The 19,862-nt window shown below is 35.6% G+C and overlaps 1 protein-coding gene across 1 annotated transcript in view; it reads right to left on the minus strand.

Annotated features, from left to right (window-relative positions):
- Window positions 1-19,862, minus strand: part of Nup214 (nuclear pore complex protein Nup214) — a 44,421-nt gene that overhangs the window by 10,310 nt on the left and 14,249 nt on the right. Inside the window, exons 18-30 of the mRNA XM_080173831.1 lie at window positions 19,306-19,436; window positions 18,760-18,909; window positions 17,169-17,280; window positions 16,171-16,273; window positions 15,612-15,721; window positions 14,882-14,988; window positions 14,323-14,442; window positions 13,806-13,877; window positions 12,704-12,820; window positions 12,326-12,412; window positions 11,921-12,061; window positions 1,114-1,312; window positions 456-548 (exon numbers count right to left, since the gene is read on the minus strand). Of these exons, the coding sequence (XP_080029957.1) occupies window positions 456-548; window positions 1,114-1,312; window positions 11,921-12,061; window positions 12,326-12,412; window positions 12,704-12,820; window positions 13,806-13,877; window positions 14,323-14,442; window positions 14,882-14,988; window positions 15,612-15,721; window positions 16,171-16,273; window positions 17,169-17,280; window positions 18,760-18,909; window positions 19,306-19,436 (1,542 nt within the window). The remainder of the gene's footprint in view (window positions 1-455; window positions 549-1,113; window positions 1,313-11,920; window positions 12,062-12,325; window positions 12,413-12,703; window positions 12,821-13,805; window positions 13,878-14,322; window positions 14,443-14,881; window positions 14,989-15,611; window positions 15,722-16,170; window positions 16,274-17,168; window positions 17,281-18,759; window positions 18,910-19,305; window positions 19,437-19,862) is intronic.

Consider the following 19,862-nt stretch of genomic DNA (forward strand, 5'->3'; position numbering starts at 1 on the left):
TTTAATGAATAAAAAATATGTGTAGGTAGTATTTATCAATAATCAAGAGTATTTACTTTAGAAATCCTCCATTTGTTGCTACTGATCTATTATATTATCTAAAACTAATTTCCAAGTTACACACCTTATGAAAAACATTGGCATAGGTTCCAGCATGTGGTTTCATATTTCTACTCATTTATGATATTATTGAATAAGAACTACTTAATCTTAGTAAAAGACTAGGATGACATCAACGAATGTTCAAATGCTTTCTAAATCATACCTAGCTAATACAGGAATCAAGTTGAAATCGATAGAACAATTCGAACATGCCTATTTAACAATGAAAGCTATCCGTTTGCGTACAATCGTTTGTATGACCCTAATTATAGAGAGGCTTCTCTTTTAAAAATAAAGCTTCTATAAAAAAGAATCAGGGCATTACTTAACATTGATTAAAATATGGTCCAAACCTGTGGTAGCAAATGAGAATGAACTGGATGTAGTTAGTGGTGTACTTGTTGAAAAAGATGATGATCCACTGAGTGACCCCGCAGAACTTCCACCTAACAATATTTCACTTGTCAAGTTCACAAACAATGAATTCATTGGTGAACAAAATTTCAATATGGGAAAAAATAAACCAACAAAATAGAAAAGAACCAAAAAGGTTAGTATACAGAATAACTAATACAAAGTAGTACAATGTCTGTCTGTCTCTTCCTTTTATATAAAGTATAATTAAGCTTTTTTTGTCTGTAACGATGGATCTCCCTAACCGCTGAACCGATACGGTTCTTCTTTACAGTGAATCTTACCATAGGTCAAGGTAAGGTTTTCAATTATTTTGGAGTAGGGTATCTTCACCCTCCCCAAAGATAAACCGCCCCCCCCCCCCAAAAAAAATATAATTCTTTTTAAAAATTCAAATTAAAAATGGAGGAAGCCGATTTTTACCCCTACTTTAAATACCCCTAGAGGCTTCTAGGGGAGTAGCCGCTAGTTAATAAAAAGGACGTTAAAGCTATACAAAGCAACTTTTGGTTATTAATCTTAATTATAAAAGACAAGGGTAATAAAAGGAAAGTGGCATTTTTTGATTACATCGTAGCTGCGTTAAAAAAACCTAACCTATTCCTCCAAACGCAGAGCCTGACACAAGCATATTCTTCAACACATTACTTGTTATTTCACTCTTAGTAGTAGTTGCTGTCGTGCTGTTGCCAATGGCTTGGATAGTGCTGCCAAAATTGGACAGCTGCTGTTGAGAAGATGATGTTGCCGTTTTGGAGCCAAATGCTGGCAAACCTGATTTTGTGTCTGCTTCTTCCTAAATTATAAGATTTTCATTTTAAAATGTAAATTTAAAGATATCTAATTTACTTTGTTTATCTTATTGGAGTAAAAATCTAGCGGCAGTGCTCCTATCATCTTGAGTATCTTTTATTTTATAAATGAAACAGACAAAAACCTACCCTAAACCTAAATAAAGCTGTCCTGAAATCGAGAACTTAATCAGTTCATCAGATTTTAACGGACAGACAATAAAAAAAAACTTTCTACTTTGCAAAAGAGGATAATCATATATTTTAAATCATATTCAGAACTTTCACTAAAGGGGGAAGGCGGAAGTGCGACTTTTTGAAACCAAAAGTAAAACGTACATGATCTCATAAGAGTTACAGCTCTAAAATTCGGCACAGCAGTTGCTTTTGTGGAGAACAATATAGAACCGTTTCCCGCCGAATTTTTTGCCTTTTTTCGCTAAATTATACAGTTCTTAATCATCTGAGATAAACTTTTTTTCTCATAAAAATTTCCCTTATATTTTCACGTGACACTTTCAAACATATTTCAAACATGTCAATATTAAAATAAAATTGCAAGTGTAAAATCTTACAAGTGTCAAATGAAAATATAAGTAAAATCTTTATGAAAAAAAGTTTATCTCAGATGATTGAAAATTGTCTATTTTGGCGAGAAAAGGCAAAAAAATCTCGGGTGGAAACGGCGGTATTAGAATATATACTATTACAGGTCTACTGTTGTGTTGGCCCAAGTCCCACTCTTCCATCCTACTGTGAACCAAGAATCTTATTTTATTGTCATAGTTATGTTGCTGATTTAATAGTAATAATATGAATCTATTAATATGTTTCCAATAAAATAAGTTCGCATTTTAATCTGTGTATTTTATATTTTCATATATAAAGAATCCTATGAGGTTTTAAATATGTTTCTACAATTGTTTCAGTATAATAACAATGCCTAGAATATGTCAGAGTTTATGCAGTGCAGCTGCTCTATGATCAATTAGGTACGAGCATTTCCAAATAGCCCATTTTATGGTAATTAACAATAGTAGCAGAGCTACAAATTGAAAAAGTAAGAATTTTCAAGAAAGATCTACGGATATCATAGACTTCCACAATGCATAAACTCTGAACATTAGGCTATTTATTTTCAAATGTATAAACCCGTAGAGGTTGGTGTATTTTTTTCAAAAAGAATTACTGAAACAAGGAAAATGTTAGGCCCGTAGTTGGCTGGTGATATAATTATTCGATGTGAGAATAATATTGTAAGCTCGTAGCAGCTGGTGTTGATACTTAGATTAGGCTCGTAGTAGCCGGTGTATTTTCAAAAATAGTTATAATAACTTTATTTACAATCTAATAAACATAGTCAAAAATATTTTATGTTTACCAAATAAACTAGTACATAATAATAAAGAAAATAATTTATTGTGTGTTATTTATTCCGTTCTCTAACCAAACAAGGTTAAATATTATCCAAAGTAGCGAAAAACAAGGAGAAATATTTCCAAAAGTAGCGCAACAAAAGCTTTAATTCTTTCCAAACAACAAAGCTTAAGTTAATGGGTAGGACAACTCCTAAACACATTAAAGAAAAGAATACTTCCCAAAACGCCACCTTTCGACTTAAATTTAAATATCAAAAAATCACGAAAGCAAGCGAAGTTTACAAAGGGGGGGGGCGAAAGTGACACTTTTTGAAACCAAAACTGAAAGTCAAAGGAACTTAACTAAAAAAAGAGTTACAGGTCTGACATTTTGCATGGCAGTTGCTTTATAGGGGTACAATATGGAACTGTGAAGAAACGGCGGCGCAACCGCCGAAAACCGCCGAGAAAAGGCAACAAAAATTACGGCGGGAAACGGCGATTTTCGGCGGTTGCGCCGCCGTTTCTTCACAGTTCCATATTGTACCCCTATAAAGCAACTGCCATGCAAAATCTCAGACCTGTAACCCTTTTTTTAGTTGAGTTCCTTTGTTGACTCTTAGTTTTGGTTTCAAAAAGTGTCACTTTCGCCCCCCCCCTTTCATAAAAATAGTATTTCCAAAAATCACAAAACCTCATCAGATTCCACTAAAATGGCAGAAGTGAGGGTCACAACGGAAGCCCCAAAGCTTTTGGATTATTCGCTTTATTCGGATTACAAAGACAATGTGGTATTATGGAACATGATTACAGACATACCCAAAGCAAAAAGGGGAGCAATTCTTTTAGCAGGGATTAAAAATGATCACCCCAGTTTTGGTGTAAATATTCAAAGACAACTTTTCCAAAAATATAGGCCTGAAGAAATAGGATCTGCAGAGGACGCTGTGGATAAAATATTAGAATTTCTAGACACATTGGCAAACCTTCCAAGCAATTAAAATTCCAATGTCTAAGGGAAATAGTAGAATATAAGAGAGAGGCTGGTAAAGAATTTTCAGAATATGCAAAACACTTTGAATACTTAGTTTCCAAAGCTGAAAATGCAGGGTTGACAACACTATCAAGCGTTATAAAAGCAGGATTCCTTATGAATAATGCTAATCTTTCCGCACAACAAATAGAATTGCTAAACTCAGTAGTGGATTTGTCTGATGACAAAAAACTCTATGAAAATGTCAAAAATAAAATGTTTGATATGCTGACAAATGTTTTTGGTCTTAAAACCGAAAGCAACATGGAAAAACTTTCAGATGCTTTCATGGCGCAACATGAAGAAGCCTTTGTGGCATGGTCAAAGAGAAAAACTTTCCAAAATAATAGAAAAAGGAACTATCGCCCTAATAATAATAATCGCACAAACGGGACAAGCAATAGTGGTAATTACCAAAATAACCAAGCACAAAACTCTCATGACCAAGGGGACAAAACAAACCCTAAAGACGCTAGGGGGCGTATTATACAATGCAGGGGGTGTCTATCAATCAAACATTTACAAAGAGAATGTCCCTATAATATCAAAAACAACGGACAGAGACAGGACAGATACAGACAAGCGTTCATAATAGAAGGACAAACGTCCAACACGGAAGACGACATTCCGGAGCATGTTCTCAAAGAAATTGAGGAAGCAGAGAGTAAGGACAAGGAGAATACGGAAAATACCCAAAAACACATCTTTTTCACTTCAGATAAAGATGAATTATCAAAATTTACAGCAGAAACTCTAAATGCTGCCGCTCTTGACACTTGCTGCTCAAGCAATGTCACAGGCATGAAATGGTTACAAATTTTTATGCAAGCAATTCCCAAACACTTAAAACATTTGCTGTCAGGTCCACACCACAGCAGAACTTCATTTACATTTGGTAACCAACAATCTCTGACGTCACTAGGTATATACAAAATACCAGTCATAATAAACAATGAGATCCATGAATTAGATGTGGATGTCATTGATAGTGACATTCCATTGCTCATGTCCAAAGAGCATATGAAAAAGCTGGGCATAGCAATCAATCTAATTGATGACACAGCCACAGCAAAGGGTAAATCAATAAAACTACACACAACTAGCGCAGGTCACTACATAATTAACCTGTTAGGACAAGATGACCACGAAGACTCCATGGTCATGGAACATGTCATGCTCATAGATCTGGAGCAAGACTCCATAAGACAACAATACAAAATGTTGGAGAAGCTCCATTGGCAATTTGGCCATGGCAGCAAATCCAAATTTGTTGACCTTCTCAAAGGAGCAGAAAAATGGAGGGATCATTTTGATGAAATGATAGATAAAATCATTGATGGTTGTGAAGGTTGTATTTTCAAAAAACGACTGCCAGACAAACCATCAGTAGCCTTACCAATGGCAAATGATTTTAACAAGTGCATAGCCATGGATTTGAAAATATGGAAAGGAGTACCCATACTTTATATGATTGACTGTTTCACAAGATTTACAGTAGGCACTGTATTAAAGTCTAAAACACCTGAGGAAGTAGTAAAAGCTTTCATGACTCATTGGGTAAGATATTTTCAAAAACCAAAAGAAATCATTACAGATCAAGGAATAGAGTTCACAGGATCTGTCATGATGGAGGCAATGAGTAAACTTGACATAATTATACATACTACTGCAGCATATAGTCCTTGGAGTAACGGACTATGTGAAAGGAATCATGCCTTAGTAGACAGTATTCTGGCAAGAGTACTGGTGGACTTTCCAAACATGGATCTTGAGACTGCTGTCTCGTGGTCCTGCATAGCCAAAAATTCTTTGTCCACAGTACATGGATTTTCACCTTTCCAACTTGTTTATGGCAGACAACCCAACTTGCTAAACATTATTGATGAACCTCCCACTGCCATGGAGATCAAGACACACAGCAAAGCACTGGAGGATCAACTCAAGGCAATGCATGAATGCAGAGCAGCTTTCATCAAATCACAAAACTGTGAAAAGCTGAAACAAGCGTTAAGGTCAAAGATCTGCACTGCACAACATGTATACAATCATGGTGACTATGTATACTACAGAAGGGAGAAGGATGACAAATGGCTAGGTCCTGGTAAAGTAATATACCAAGACGGGAAAGTCATATGTGTCAGACATGGAAAGTACTTTGGTCAAGTACATGCCAACAGATTATCCTGCTCAAAGCTGAACTGGCGGAAAAGATAAAGGCTGAAGAACCTAAGACTGAAAGTGTCAAGGCTGAAAGTGCCACAGCTGAAAGTGCCAAGACTGAAAATACCAAAACCATCCCACAAGAGGAGAACAATGAGAGACAGCAATCACAGGTCACTATACAGAACACTCTACCTAGATCACAAACACAAACAAGTGAAAACATCCCTGAAAAAGAAACTGAGGAAGACGCAGCAGAAGTTGAACCTGAAAACGTTGAAGAACAAAACAACATGGAACAGGAAAATTCTGAGCAAACTCAAACAAAGAAAAAGGGAAGGCCAGCAAAGAAAAGCAACAACAAACCACAGATTGCAATACTGAGAGCAGAAAAAGTTCAAATCAAAGTGGACGGAGAATGGAAAAATGCCCAAGTGATCAGCAGTGGTAAAAGATCAGGGAAATACCCAAATTGGTATAACTTTTCACTAGAAGATGGACAAATAATTAGTGATGATGTAGAGAATCTGGAGCTGAGAAAAGTAGAAGAACAAAGAGTGGAGAGGACTGAAAGAGAAGATAACTCTGATATAAATCTACATGAAGAGATACTAGCAGTACTAGTAGACAAAGATGACACCAACACTCCAAAAGCTCTGGAAGCAAAACAAAAGGAGTTGGACAAACTAGAAGAATTTGACACATATGAAGTGATAGAAGATGAAGGACAAGAGTATATCACAACTCTATGGGTTGTTACCAAGAAAGGAGATGAGCTAAGAGCAAGACTCACAGCAAAAGGATTCCAAGAACTACAGGAAGTACCAAAAGAATCTCCAACAATGCACAAGCACACACTCAGAATCATTTTAGCGATTGCTGCAACAAACAAATGGAACATCAGTGCAAGTGATGTCAAATCAGCTTTTATTCAAGGAAATAAGCTAGACAGGATAGTCCTGGTGAAACCTCCAAAGGAGGCGAAGCTAAAAAAGAAGCTGTGGAGATTGAGAAAGTGTTTGTATGGACTGAGAGATGCAAGTAAGAAGTGGTATGAGAAGGTGAAACACAATCTGGAGAAGTTAGGATTCAAGAAATCAATCTATGACTCTGGACTATTCTTCTTGACAAATGACAAAGGAGAATTGGAAGGACTGATTGGTATTCATGTGGATGATTTCATTCATTGTGGCACCAAATTCTTCAATGAAGTGGTACTGAACAAAGTACTGAGTGCTTTCAAGATAGGCAAATCTGAAACAAACAACTTCATGTACACTGGATTCATGTTGAAACAAGATGAGAATGGAATCAACCTGGATCAAGACAAATATGTTGAAGGCATCACTGTGCCCAAGATTGAAGCAAAAAGGCTCAGTCAAACCACAGACAAGATGACACCAGAGGAACTGACTCTGATCAGACAAATGACAGGTGCAATAAACTGGACAGTAAGAGCCACAAGACCAGACCTAGCATTCGAGTTGATTGAAGCATCAACAAAAATGCAGGGTGAACCTGTAGCTGATCTCAAAGCTGCAAGAAAGACTCTTGGCAAGATGAAAGATATCTCCAGAGTAAGAGTTTCAGGTCTCAAAGATCTTGAGAAAGCTGAGATCTGGGTTTTCACAGATGCCAGCTTTGGCAATCTCAATGATGGAGTAGATAGTGCACAGGGATACATCATGTTTCTGGTAAATCCCGAAACTGGAGACTGTGCTCCATTGGAATGGAAAGCCAACAAAATTCAAAGAGTCACAAACTCTACACTGGCAGCTGAAACAATAAGTCTCACCACAGGCATTGACGCTGCCATAGCCACCAGATGGGCTCTGAAAGAGGTGCTTGGAGAGAAAATGGATTTCCCCATAACAGCCATCATTGACAACAAAGATGCATATACCAGCATCCACAGTGCCACAGACGTAGGCAAGCGCAGACTGCGCAGAGAGATAGGCATGGTCAAACAGTGGCTGGAGAACAAGGAGATCAGGAAACTGGTTTGGGTGCCAGGAGATCTGCAAGCCGCAGACATCTTGACAAAGAGGGGAGTAAACCCCAGAAAATTCATGGTTATTTTGCAAGCAGGAAAGATCAACCCTGAATACATCAGAGCTATCCAAAACTAAAGAGAAAAACATTATTTTCAAAATTTCCTGAAACCATGGTTTCAGAGATCCCCAAGATCACCAATTTTTTTTCTTTCTTTACAAAAACTTTCTTTTCAAAAATTAAACAACTGTTACTTAAAGGGACTGTGAACGTAAATTTTTCTCATCTTAATATCAAATCTTAACATTATCTCATTCATAATATCTCACAGATAGAGCAAAACGCGCTTTTGTTTGCTTAAAAAACGGCTTTTTCCGACGATTTTTATAAGGTACAGGGAAAGGAAGAAATTTTCCGTATTATATAAAATGTGCATTAAATTGCTTTTTTCTCCCATTATAGCTAAAATTAAACTTTTTCACATAGTTCTTGACTTTTCCTAACAGTTAAGCTGACTTTTTACATAATCCTTGCTTTAAACCAATGTATAGTTACTTAGAAATTGATAAAAAAAGCAATATTTTTTAATGAAACCCAAATACAATAACAAAGCCAGAAACAGGTTTTTTATTATTATCCAAATAACTTCAGATGGCCCATCTCTCGCCCACCTTTAATTACAAATTTGTAAATAATAAAGACGCAATATTTCTTTATAAACAGTCTGATAAAAGTGAAAACTAATTCTCCAAAGTGGGTTATTTATTGTCCAACACAATAAAAAAGGATATTATTCTTTTAAATAACCTATGAGATTCAACCCTTTCTAGACAGTGAGGTATTTTTTTGTCAATAATACGAATTTAAAATATGTCTTTATTACCTAATTACTACGTTATAAAAAAACTAATTGGCAATTTTATAGCATAAAATAAATCCTTAACAGTAAGTAAATTGTTTCAACTATATATGACAAGTTAAATATCCCTACAAACATTATAAGAAACAAAAACATTCAGATTTTCCCTGTTTTTTCCCTTTTCCCTCTCTAAATACCATAAAATTAAGGCATTATTCCTGGATATTTTTGTTAATAGGACGTTTTTGGTTGATCAGTGTAGTGAAATGTGAAATGTGAAATGTTAAGATTTGATAATCAGATGAGAAATTTTTACGTTCACACTCCCTTTAACAAAAATCGTTCATTGAAACTATTTTTCATGTTTTACAAACCACACATTAAAGAAAATAACCATTTTTATTCAAAAATAAGTAATTTTTTTTGTTAATCTCCAAGTCACTTTAAATCCTTATACAAAAATTATTCATCGTAATTAAAACACGACATTATCAAACAAACAAAATCATATCGAGTAGAGCTGTATCTTGAAATTACCGGAAATACACATATAAAAATTGGTAAATTCATATCTACAACGCAACACCGCAACAACAAATAACGCGGCATTGCGCTTTTTCAAGAAAATATATACGAAAAACAGAAAAAGTTTCAGCCAGTCGTGTTTTATTATCATTGGCGGATTGATCTACAGAAAGTTAATAAGTTATGTGTTTAATTTCGATAAAAACATCAGTTTCTGAGCTTTCTAACTGTGTAAGACCACCGGAGTTTATTCTTCCAAGGTAGCTATTTTCAAAAAATCTATTTTTATCAAAATTTTTTTCTAAACAGATATTTTTTACTGTAGCCGGTTCATTAATGAACAAAGTTTTATTTTTTGTGTCAAAACATTTTCCATATCAACGCAAACTTTACGCATATATCTAAATTCTAAACATTTGACACATATACGTTCATCTTTTTTCTCAAAAACATGTATCAATCATTAAGAAAAACAATTCTTTTATCAAGCATATTAATAAAATTGTGATATACACAACCAATAGTTACCAAAAAAATAAGAACCACATCGATAAATGCTTATAGCATCGATATCTTAAAATTGATTAAAATTATGATTGCATAGTACTGAAATATTTTACAAAGTTTTTTTTGGGATTTAATTTTCAAGCATATGTCCCAGGAATGTATGATTGTAGCAAGCTGGCATATCGCCGCGATAATATATTTATACTTGTTTTTAGTCAATAACAAAATAAACTTTTACAAATATGTAAAAATGTTAATAACATTATTTTCAAACATACTGACTAATTTTCAAATTTCAGTATGTTGAAGTCAGCTGACGCATGGGCCGATGAGGCAGTGGAAGCAGCCCGCAGCGAGGTCGAGGCCATGGACCAGGGAGATGCGAGCAGCAGCCAGGGAGCACGAAAGGACGAGCCGCTGAGAGTTCATCTCAGCGATTTCGAGATTGAGCAGTCCCCACATGCTTCAACGCGCATTCTCTTCAAGGTACCCGAGGAAGAGACATTAGACGAGTTTATCGAGGCCACCCTGGATTGGATGGAGAAGGAGACCAGGCCAATGTGCATCTCGGTGGACGTGTTCATGAGGTGGTTCATGGAGGAGACGAACGAGGCCCTCATGGCGTGTGTTAAAACGCTCACTGAGGCGGCAATATCGGGTGGACTGCATCGCATAACGTTTTCAATGATGCGATTTGTCCCCGATTACGAACGTCACTGGTTCACCATTGGTAAACTAAATAATGACATTCGTAGCTACACGCAGTCCATAGGGGAACAGGCATTAAGCTTACATAAAGCTTTTATGTCACCCCAAGAGGGCGTGTTAGCATGCTTTGCAGCATGCTATGCTGAGTTCTTCAGCAAGAGCTCACTTGGGAAAACACCGTCGGAGCTGGCTGTTCAACAGGTGCTAGGATGGCTGGAGATGCACCATAAGCATGCGTACATACACAAACGCAGGCCGAAGCAGCGCAACCTGATCCCGTTGCCCATGCCATTGCCGCTGTCCATGACCCGGGAATGGGCGGAGGATGAGTACATGGTCCGTCTACTCAAGTCTCGCCGCTTGTTTAGAGGACGCCGCGCACGGAGCTCGAGCAGGAAAGGTAACCCCAGGAGGACATCCCACAGGACATTGAGTCGCAACCACGCGGATTAGGTAGTTTCAGGCGCAATGCCGCGAGGAGGGAGAAGCCCGATGTCAAATGGTTGTTTGGAACGTTTGCTCCACCAGGTGATGAAGTCAGGGAGGACATGTGACAACTACCAGCGCGAGCGTGAAGTGAGCAGGGTAACCGGCCGCATTTCGTCTCTGTATAAGGACAAATGCGCGGAGGTCACTGGTTTAAGGGTGGAGGTAGAAACCCTGAAACTTCAGCTTGATCTACTCCGTGAAAAGCAAGAAGGAGAAGGTGAATTAGAAGTTAACAAATTAAAATTGGAAGTAAAGAGGCTGCGTGAGAACGAGAGATGGCAGGATGCTTTGTATGACCGGCTGTTCAAGGTGAAGGATGCGTTATATCACGACAAGCTCAGCCTGGAGGAAGAGTTAGAAAATCTCAAGCTTTCTAAGAAAGAAAGGAGACAAAAGAAGAAGGACAAGAAGAGGAAGTAAGAGTAGTATTAGAATATATACTATTACAGGTCTACTGTTGTGTTGGCCCAAGTCCCACTCTTCCATCCTACTGTGAACCAAGAATCTTATTTTATTGTCATAGTTATGTTGCTGATTTAATAGTAATAATATGAATCTATTAATATGTTTCCAATAAAATAAGTTCGCATTTTAATCTGTGTATTTTATATTTTCATATATAAAGAATCCTATGAGGTTTTAAATATGTTTCTACAATTGTTTCAGTATAATAACAATGCCTAGAATATGTCAGAGTTTATGCAGTGCAGCTGCTCTATGATCAATTAGGTACGAGCATTTCCAAATAGCCCATTTTATGGTAATTAACAGGCGGTTTTCGGCAGGAGCGGCGGTTAAGCCGCCGTTTTTTCACAGTTCCAAATTTTTCTCCACAAAAGCAACTCACTGTTGTGCCGAATTTTAGAGCTGTAATTCTTTTATGGGCTGAGATCATGCACGTTTTACTTTTGGTTTCAAAAAGTGGAACATCCGCCGCCTCCCCCCTTTGTATGCATTTGCATACTATATTGATTTTTTATACCTTAACTGGCGTAATAGCATCAAACTGCAGGGTTTTCTGGTGAGAAGCCGTTTTCGCTTGTTGGGCCGCTGTTTCAATGCTCTTTTTCAACTGTTGGGCTTTTTCTTCGGCAGCTTTAGAGCTATGTTCTGCCTGTCGTACCTGAATAATAAAGTAAGTTTTTTTGGTTTCTTAGTATATTCCTTTAGTTTCCATTTTGTTATCCCTTGTAACATGCGGATACCCTTAGTATCAAATAAAAAGAATTTTTTGCCGTTTGCTACATTATTTATTTAAAATTCACCTATCATTCTAATGTTTGTATATGTCAATGTATATGTTAGGTATAACATACGATATTTTATGAACCAATATTTCTTTTCTTAAAACATATAATTAAATTAGAATTGATCAAATTAAGTATACCTGATTAAGCATAACCTTGGATGACAAAGTAGTGTTAGCTGACGAGGCTATGGGAGGTGGGGGAGACGTCAATACACGGGCAGGACTCTTGATCAACATTTATCCTTAATTCTGTGTAAAAATGAACAATTAAACCAAAAAAGCGCTTCAAAAACAACATTTTAATTCTAAAATCTTCCAATAGTATACATGGATAATTTATTGATAACAAGTTTTAAAATCTGCAAGAAATTCGCATTTAATACGTGAACTGAATGTTGCAAATCATCCGATTACAGGTTAAGATTTTTGTGCTAACTTTCAAGTTTCGTAAGAATTGCCTCTTTTTCTTTCTCCTTTTTGTACATAGCTTTGATAATGATCATTAAGGATTTATTCCTGATGTTTGATTGGTTTAACAACCATAATCTTTCTCGACTCCAATCTTTTCCGCAGACTTGAATCCTTCTCAGCACTTAATAACTTCACCGGAGATTTTACCAACTTCTGGGGAGACTGAATAATTTTGTGTTGTTATTTTTAAAAGCGAATAGGATATTTTAGAGTTAAAGTAAAAAATATTTTTTAGTTTACAATTAAAAAGGTATTTTTTTCGCGTAATAAGTTAGGTGTTGGGTTTTTACAAATGCGTTGATTAGGTCAAAGTGTTCTTAATTATATCCAAATATATATACATAAAATGGTCCATAATTAAGAACAGTTTCATTTAAAATAAGAGCATTTGACTACAACCCAACACTTACCAGAATTACGTGAAAAACTGACCCTTTTTTTAGTTTGAATGTGTTCTATTATGAAAATAATATAGTAAGTTTAGATTTGTTTCATTACTAGGTAAAATTAAAACTGAGTGATGGAAATAATACACAAAATTATTTCTCACAAAATTTTCGAAGTTTTTAATGGCATTAAAAGAGGGTATTTTTTAGCGTATATTCCGTAAACTTGGGTGTTGGGGTTTAGTCATTAAGTCAAACTGTTCCTAACTATGACTAATTTAGGTATATATATGAAATGGTTAAATAAAGAACAGCGGTATTATCCTATTAGAAATTTTTTTTTCAATATTGAAAATTTGAGTACCACCCCCCCCCCCCCCCCCACCCCGACAGCGAACTATGAACTCTGGCCGCAGCACTCGGCCCCCTAGCCGCAGCACTCGGCCCCCTTGCCTGCCTAGCCGCAGCGCTCGGCCCCCTTGCCTGCCTAGCCGCAGTGCTCGGCTCCCTAGCCTAAAACCTAACCTAACATAGTTGTTCGTCGGTAGTCGGGGGTGGGGGGGGGGGGGGGGGGGTACAAAATTGAAAAAAATTGTAAAAAATTTTTTTAAGAGGATAACGCCAGAACAGCTTGACTCAATAAGAACATTTGACTAAACCATAGCACCCAAGTTTTCGTAAAATACGAGAAAAAAATGACTCCCTTATATATGGTCATATTCTAAAATGCTTTGTTTGATTAGAAATCAAGATTTTTTTACCTGTATGGGTGTTTTCACTTTTACTGGCGATAATGTTGAAATTACAGTTTTGTTGGATATATTGGATTTTGTCTTTATAAAAGATAGGTATTTGTACAATACTGACAATATTTTAGAAATTTGTTTTCTTTTCTTTTTAAAGGTTTTTCCCGCCGAAGGTGCAAGGTCCGAAGGTGCAAGCTTTTCCGCAGTGGACCTATCCGGGGAGGAGGAGAAGAAGATGTACACCCCCGGGCAAACCTGCACCAAACCACCTGTTCTGACAGCCATGTCTCTTTATCTCTCTCTCTCGATATTAAACTTTAAAATCTCCAGAGCTGAGGTTGGTTCTTAAGATTTTGGACGATTTTTTTTTTCAAAACATAACTTCTTGCATAGCCGATTCAGCGAAACTTGTTTTTTAAGAACCCACCTCAAATATAAAATATAAGGATGAAACATGTTTATTGTATTGTTTGTTAGATGCAAATGACTAATTTTTTAAAATTACATATCTAAGTCAGGATTGTATGAACACCTTGAGAGCATTGGCCAGCGCATTGATTTCCGCCTCTGCTGTTGACTGATTTCTGCTTTTTTCTTGCTCTTCATCGCGGGTTTTTAGGGTGCTTTTCTTGCGCTTTAAAACCTCAATGTCCTATATGAAATAATTCAAGTATATTAGCTATAGAAAACAAGAAATAAAAGAAACACAGAAAAAAATAAAAGACTCTAAAACAATTTTGTCCATAAATAACGCACGACATTTTATTTTTGATTTATAGAACAATAAACTGTAATAGGTATGTATATAGTATTATCACTATCGTATAACATGTAGTCATAAAAATACAATAGATATAAAAATAAATGCATTCTTTAAGAATATAAAGTCGGAGATATTTAAAACCAACATAGCTGCGCTACTCAAAAGATAAAAGTCAGGAATAATGCATAGCCAACAAGCGAAATAAATCTAAGATAATATTTAGGGGGCAGATAAAAAGGTCGCCAATCCCAATAAATGTTGCCCTCAAAATGTTTCGTGATTTTCTTTCGAATTAATTTTGTTGTTGGTATAAGCTGGATATAAGTACCTGTAAAAGTCTATCAACGCGTTTTCTTTGCGCCTCTACAATCTTATGATTATTAAGGAGGGCAGTGAAGAGTTGTTCAGCTGACAAACCCGCCAACTCTTGTCGAGCCTGTTATATCACCAATTTTGATCTATTTATAAACAGTACCATAATCAAATCATTACATACAATTTGCCATTTTTTTAATTTAAAGGAAAAAAGATTTTTAATAAGGGAGGAGTTTGCGCTAAAAATCCGTAAAGGTTGTGAGTTTTATATTATCGTTCTACTATTTTTAAGCCTTAAAACTCACACCTTTACGGATTTTTAGCGCAACCTACTCCTCCCTTAGTACGTAAAAGATAGGAGAAATATTTTGCCTCTTACTTTTCACCAGTATACAGAAATTTTCAAAAGTTGTATTATTTTCTTTTTTGACATCATTAGCACCTTATTTTACAACTTCAGAAAGAATATATTCTTTATAATGGATCATTATACTTTCCGCGAACGTAAAAAAATTATAAGATTCAAACCAAGTTATTTGGCCCCGAGATGCCGAAAGCACAGACTTAAAAACTGGTTTTAATCTTACGAATGTACATTTTTAAATTCGTAGAAAACTTAATATAATACGATGCTATACATAATTTTTCAGTATGTCTGAGAACCAGTTTAAATACACCGGATATTACTCGGTTTCGAAGCGATACTGGAAAATTACACTTTATGATCAAGTCAAAATTAATTTCCTGGGCTTTGCCCTCCTCCCATTCAATATCAAGTTTATTGTTTGCCTCGTCTAACTGGAGTTCTATGTAGTTGTAGATTGAGTTGATTTCTTTCATCTTGCGTTGGCACCTTCACATAATAGAAATGTTGGATCATGGAAAGAAACCGAAGTAACGGGTTTCGTCGTATTTTCACAGTAGCTTTTGTTAGGTTATCTTAAATGTCAATGATTGCCCCCAGGTGGTTATGAAATAGGCCCCGGAAGGTTAGAGCCCCACGCATGGGCTAGAAATAGAAGAAACACTACTATTAAAATACGACGAAACCCGCTACTTCGTTTTCTTTCTAGTTTCTATGATCCTAAATATTTAACAGGGCTGATAGAGAACTAAAAAATAACAACACTACAACAAGGGTATGCTCGTCCATCACTTGACCGCTAAAATATCTTTAAGTAACACGAACAATAGTTATCAAAGTATATTAAACATTTATTCAAGTTTTACCTTATTAATTAGGACAACATTGTTAATCGTGCAAAGAGGTTATAATCAACTTTTATATAAAATATGACGAACCTTGGATCCAAAGGTCTTGATCTCATGATCCTGGCGTAGCTGGAGCCTCCAGATTCTTTGCTTCTGGCCTTCGCCTCTTCCTGCCAGGTAGCCGTTTCAGCAACTAGAAAGATAGAGGGATATCACACTTGTATATAAAACCCGGGGAGGGATTGGACATTAAAAAGAAAATTATATTTGTTCTAGAGTTTTATAAACTCTTTGAACTCTAATGAAATCTTGATTGGGTTGACCAAACTAACAAACAGGGTTTCGGATCCGCATTGATTTTTTGCGGATCCGGATCCGGTTCCGGATCCTTGACAATAAAAATAAAATCACCAAACTTTTCAAAATATTTTTTCTTTAATTCGAAGTCAAAAATACTTTTAATTTTCAAGTCTGACCCTAAACCTTAAAGATTGGCTCTCATCAAGAGAATGTCTGAGATTTTATATAAATTTAGGTAGATTTTTCCATTTTTTCCCGCATTTTTTTGAGTCCAAGGATCCGGATCCGCATTTTTTTGCGGATCCGGATCCTTGGACTCGAAAATATGCGGATCCTTGCGGATCCGGATCCGAAACCCTGCTAACAAAGTCTATGTTTTTCAACCAACAATTGTAATCTACAAATGGGTGTAATTTTACTTATCATAAGTAGAGATGTATACGTCAATTTATCCTCCATTGTCTTATTCCTGAAGATCCTGGATAAAACCTTATTATAAATCCAACTTATCACGCCAGACATAATAAACTGATACTGTTCAACTATCTTGAAGTGTCAAGAGGTCCAAATAAAAAATCTGACTATCTTATATCTAGGTATTCTTTATCGAAAACACTGCCTTTTATCGGATTTCCCCATATCATTTTCTAAAATTAGATGATGAGCCTGTTCACTAAATCAACGTTAGAAATTTAGTACCAAGCGGGACTTGTACACTGCACATTAAATATTTTTAGCTTAGCCTTTAAACATATTATTGTTTCTTTACATTATAAAAATGAAAATACCTTCTAACTTAATTTCCTTGACCTCATTTGCCTGACAAGCAGTTGTATCCATAACTTCTTTAGCAAATCTTTTCAGAGCATCTGTTCGGGTTACAAGATCAACTTTTTCTTCCTACAAATAATGTTCTATTATTACGACCTGTTTTAAAAGAAAATACCACCAAACCTCAAACTTTCGTTTGACAGACAGTCACGAAAATACAAACTTTTGAAGCCAAAACTAAAGAGGTTTCAAAAACCATTTAAATGAAGGCCCGTTGATTAATTTTTCTTAATTGGTGGAAATGGTACACCAAAAACGCCTATTTTCCAAATGCTTAAAAGTTTTTATTATATAATATTTCCAATCCTCATAGATGTCAGAGACTAAACAATTTTTATATCAATAAATAACTATCATACATAGGGGCGTCGTAGTTCAGTGGTAACGCACTGAGTTACGGTGGTAAGAGTTCGAGTCCCCATGTGGTAACTCAAATTTCTCAGTCGTAATTCATTCACGCAACTTCACCTTGGTTGTGTAAGAAGGGTGACAATTAGGTAGTTTAGATACCCAATAGTCTCGTACATAATATCAGTGCAACCCTTACCTAAGCTCCTCTGTGGAGAGCGTCATTCATTACGGTGATTTAAATTGGGACACCTGCCATATTCGGCGAGGGTGAGGTCATAATGAGTAGGACCCTTGAGACAGCGTGACAAGTACTCGTACTTGAGCGTGGACCTTGAGCTGGCCCTGGTGCTAGCATACAAGTGTCTCATCCTACTCCATGACTACTTAGGTCCTAACACTAAGAAACTATGACTACACACACACACACACACATACATAGGTTATAAATTATTGTAATGTAATTAAAACCAAATAATTCTTATAAAATCATGTTTTTATTTTGCATCACTTTAATCTTTCACTTTGTGGTTTTAGTATAAACTACAAGTGATAACATAAATATGGCTTCTGTATTGGATAAAGTATAGGTAAATTATACAAAATATTTAATTTCAGGCCCTCTAGAAGTCATTTGTAAATTGATATGAGTGTTCATTAAGATCTTGGAAAAAGTCCAACTACAAATACCGACCAATTTTGGTCTTAATATGTTTTTTTTGAGAGGGGAGGGGGCAGTGTTAAAAACCGTCCTAATATAATTGCATTAGAAAAATTTACCTTATATATTTGTGTTCAATGGTTAATCTTTTATCATATAAAGTTTGGCGTAACCATTTTGAAAACCAAAAAATTTTAGTGAAATTAAAAAAGGTAAACTTAGCAAAATTACCTATTTATTCCATATTTCAGTTCAGCCTACGCTTAGAATGAATCTAAATTGTGCGATTTACTTGGGATTTAATCAGATTACTGTTATTCAATATTCATTATTTTGAATAAGGATCATGACAAAACAATCATGAAGCAAAACATCAATTTTATTGAAAAACTAGTAACCTGTAAAGAAAATATACTTTAATCTTAGGACATTTGATCCAGGGATAGGGCAAAGGAGATTATATTTATTCGTAAAAATATTGCCTTTGTTCCCTCCCTTCCTAAATAAGCCAAGATTATTCTAACTGTAAGATTTCTTACCTTCGTGCCAATGTGTATGTTAAAGGCTTGAATCGATTTTCTTAGGTCGGCCATTTTGTTTTCAAATTCTGTGTATTCTTGGTCAATCTGGTATTTCAACTTTCTATTAGTTGCTTCATCTTGCTTTGTACTTCTCTCCGTTGTTGGTTCCTGAGATCAAAATATATTTTCCAACTTGCTTTTTAGTAATTTAGCTGCAGACAGACTTTATAGGAAATATTCTGTATTTGTGCTCCATTCAAAAACGAATTAGTAACTCCAAAATACTTTTTTTTTACATACGAATGAGAGAAAGTGAAAGCTGCATTGTTAACTGTTTTTGGCCTTTATAACAGGTGTCTGTCAAATATAGAGAAATAAATAAACTGACAAAAATATCATATGTTGTTGAATTCAAGTATTAGGTAACTTTTATTTTGAACTTATAGATTTTTACAATTAATCTTCAAGCAATATTGATCTAAGAAATATGATGTAGTTCTTCTACTTTACAATCCACCCAATCTCAACTTTTTAATGCAATTTAGACCACATAAATGACATTACCTTTGTGATAGCAACAGCTGGGGGACTTGGATCCTTTGGGTAGGCTGGTAGTTTGGACTCAACGGGTTCTGTACTTGTACTTCCACTAAATAAAGCTGGAGCCTTGGTATCCTCTGTCTTGGATGGAGCATCTAGAAGAACAGAATAACATCAATGTTAATAGGTATTTAGTAAAACAAGGATAATATGAGATAAAAAATACCTAGTAACCATAGAAATTTAAATATACGTAGTTTTATCAAAGTATTGTGTGATCAAAATATCTTAATATAGAATATAAGAAAAACGTGTTCCGATTATATTTTTTCTTTAAATGCTCAAACATACAGGTATATCATATGGTATAAAAAAGGATGTCACTGTTTTCCAAAATCAATAGGTATTACATGTATCGATATTCAACAAGATTAAATAAACATTAAACATTTAGTTATAATAGTTTTCAGGGGTGTATATTCTACATGGGATCCCCTGCTCAGGGGGGGGGGGGGAATAAGTGGTTGGAGGGGAAAAAATGTAAAAATTAAGAAAACTGAAAACATTTTTTCCATTTCCCC

Source organism: Acartia tonsa, chromosome 10 (genome assembly GCF_053477335.1).
Source record: "Acartia tonsa isolate MP-2025a chromosome 10, ASM5347733v1, whole genome shotgun sequence".
Lineage (NCBI taxonomy): Eukaryota > Metazoa > Arthropoda > Copepoda > Calanoida > Acartiidae > Acartia > Acartia tonsa.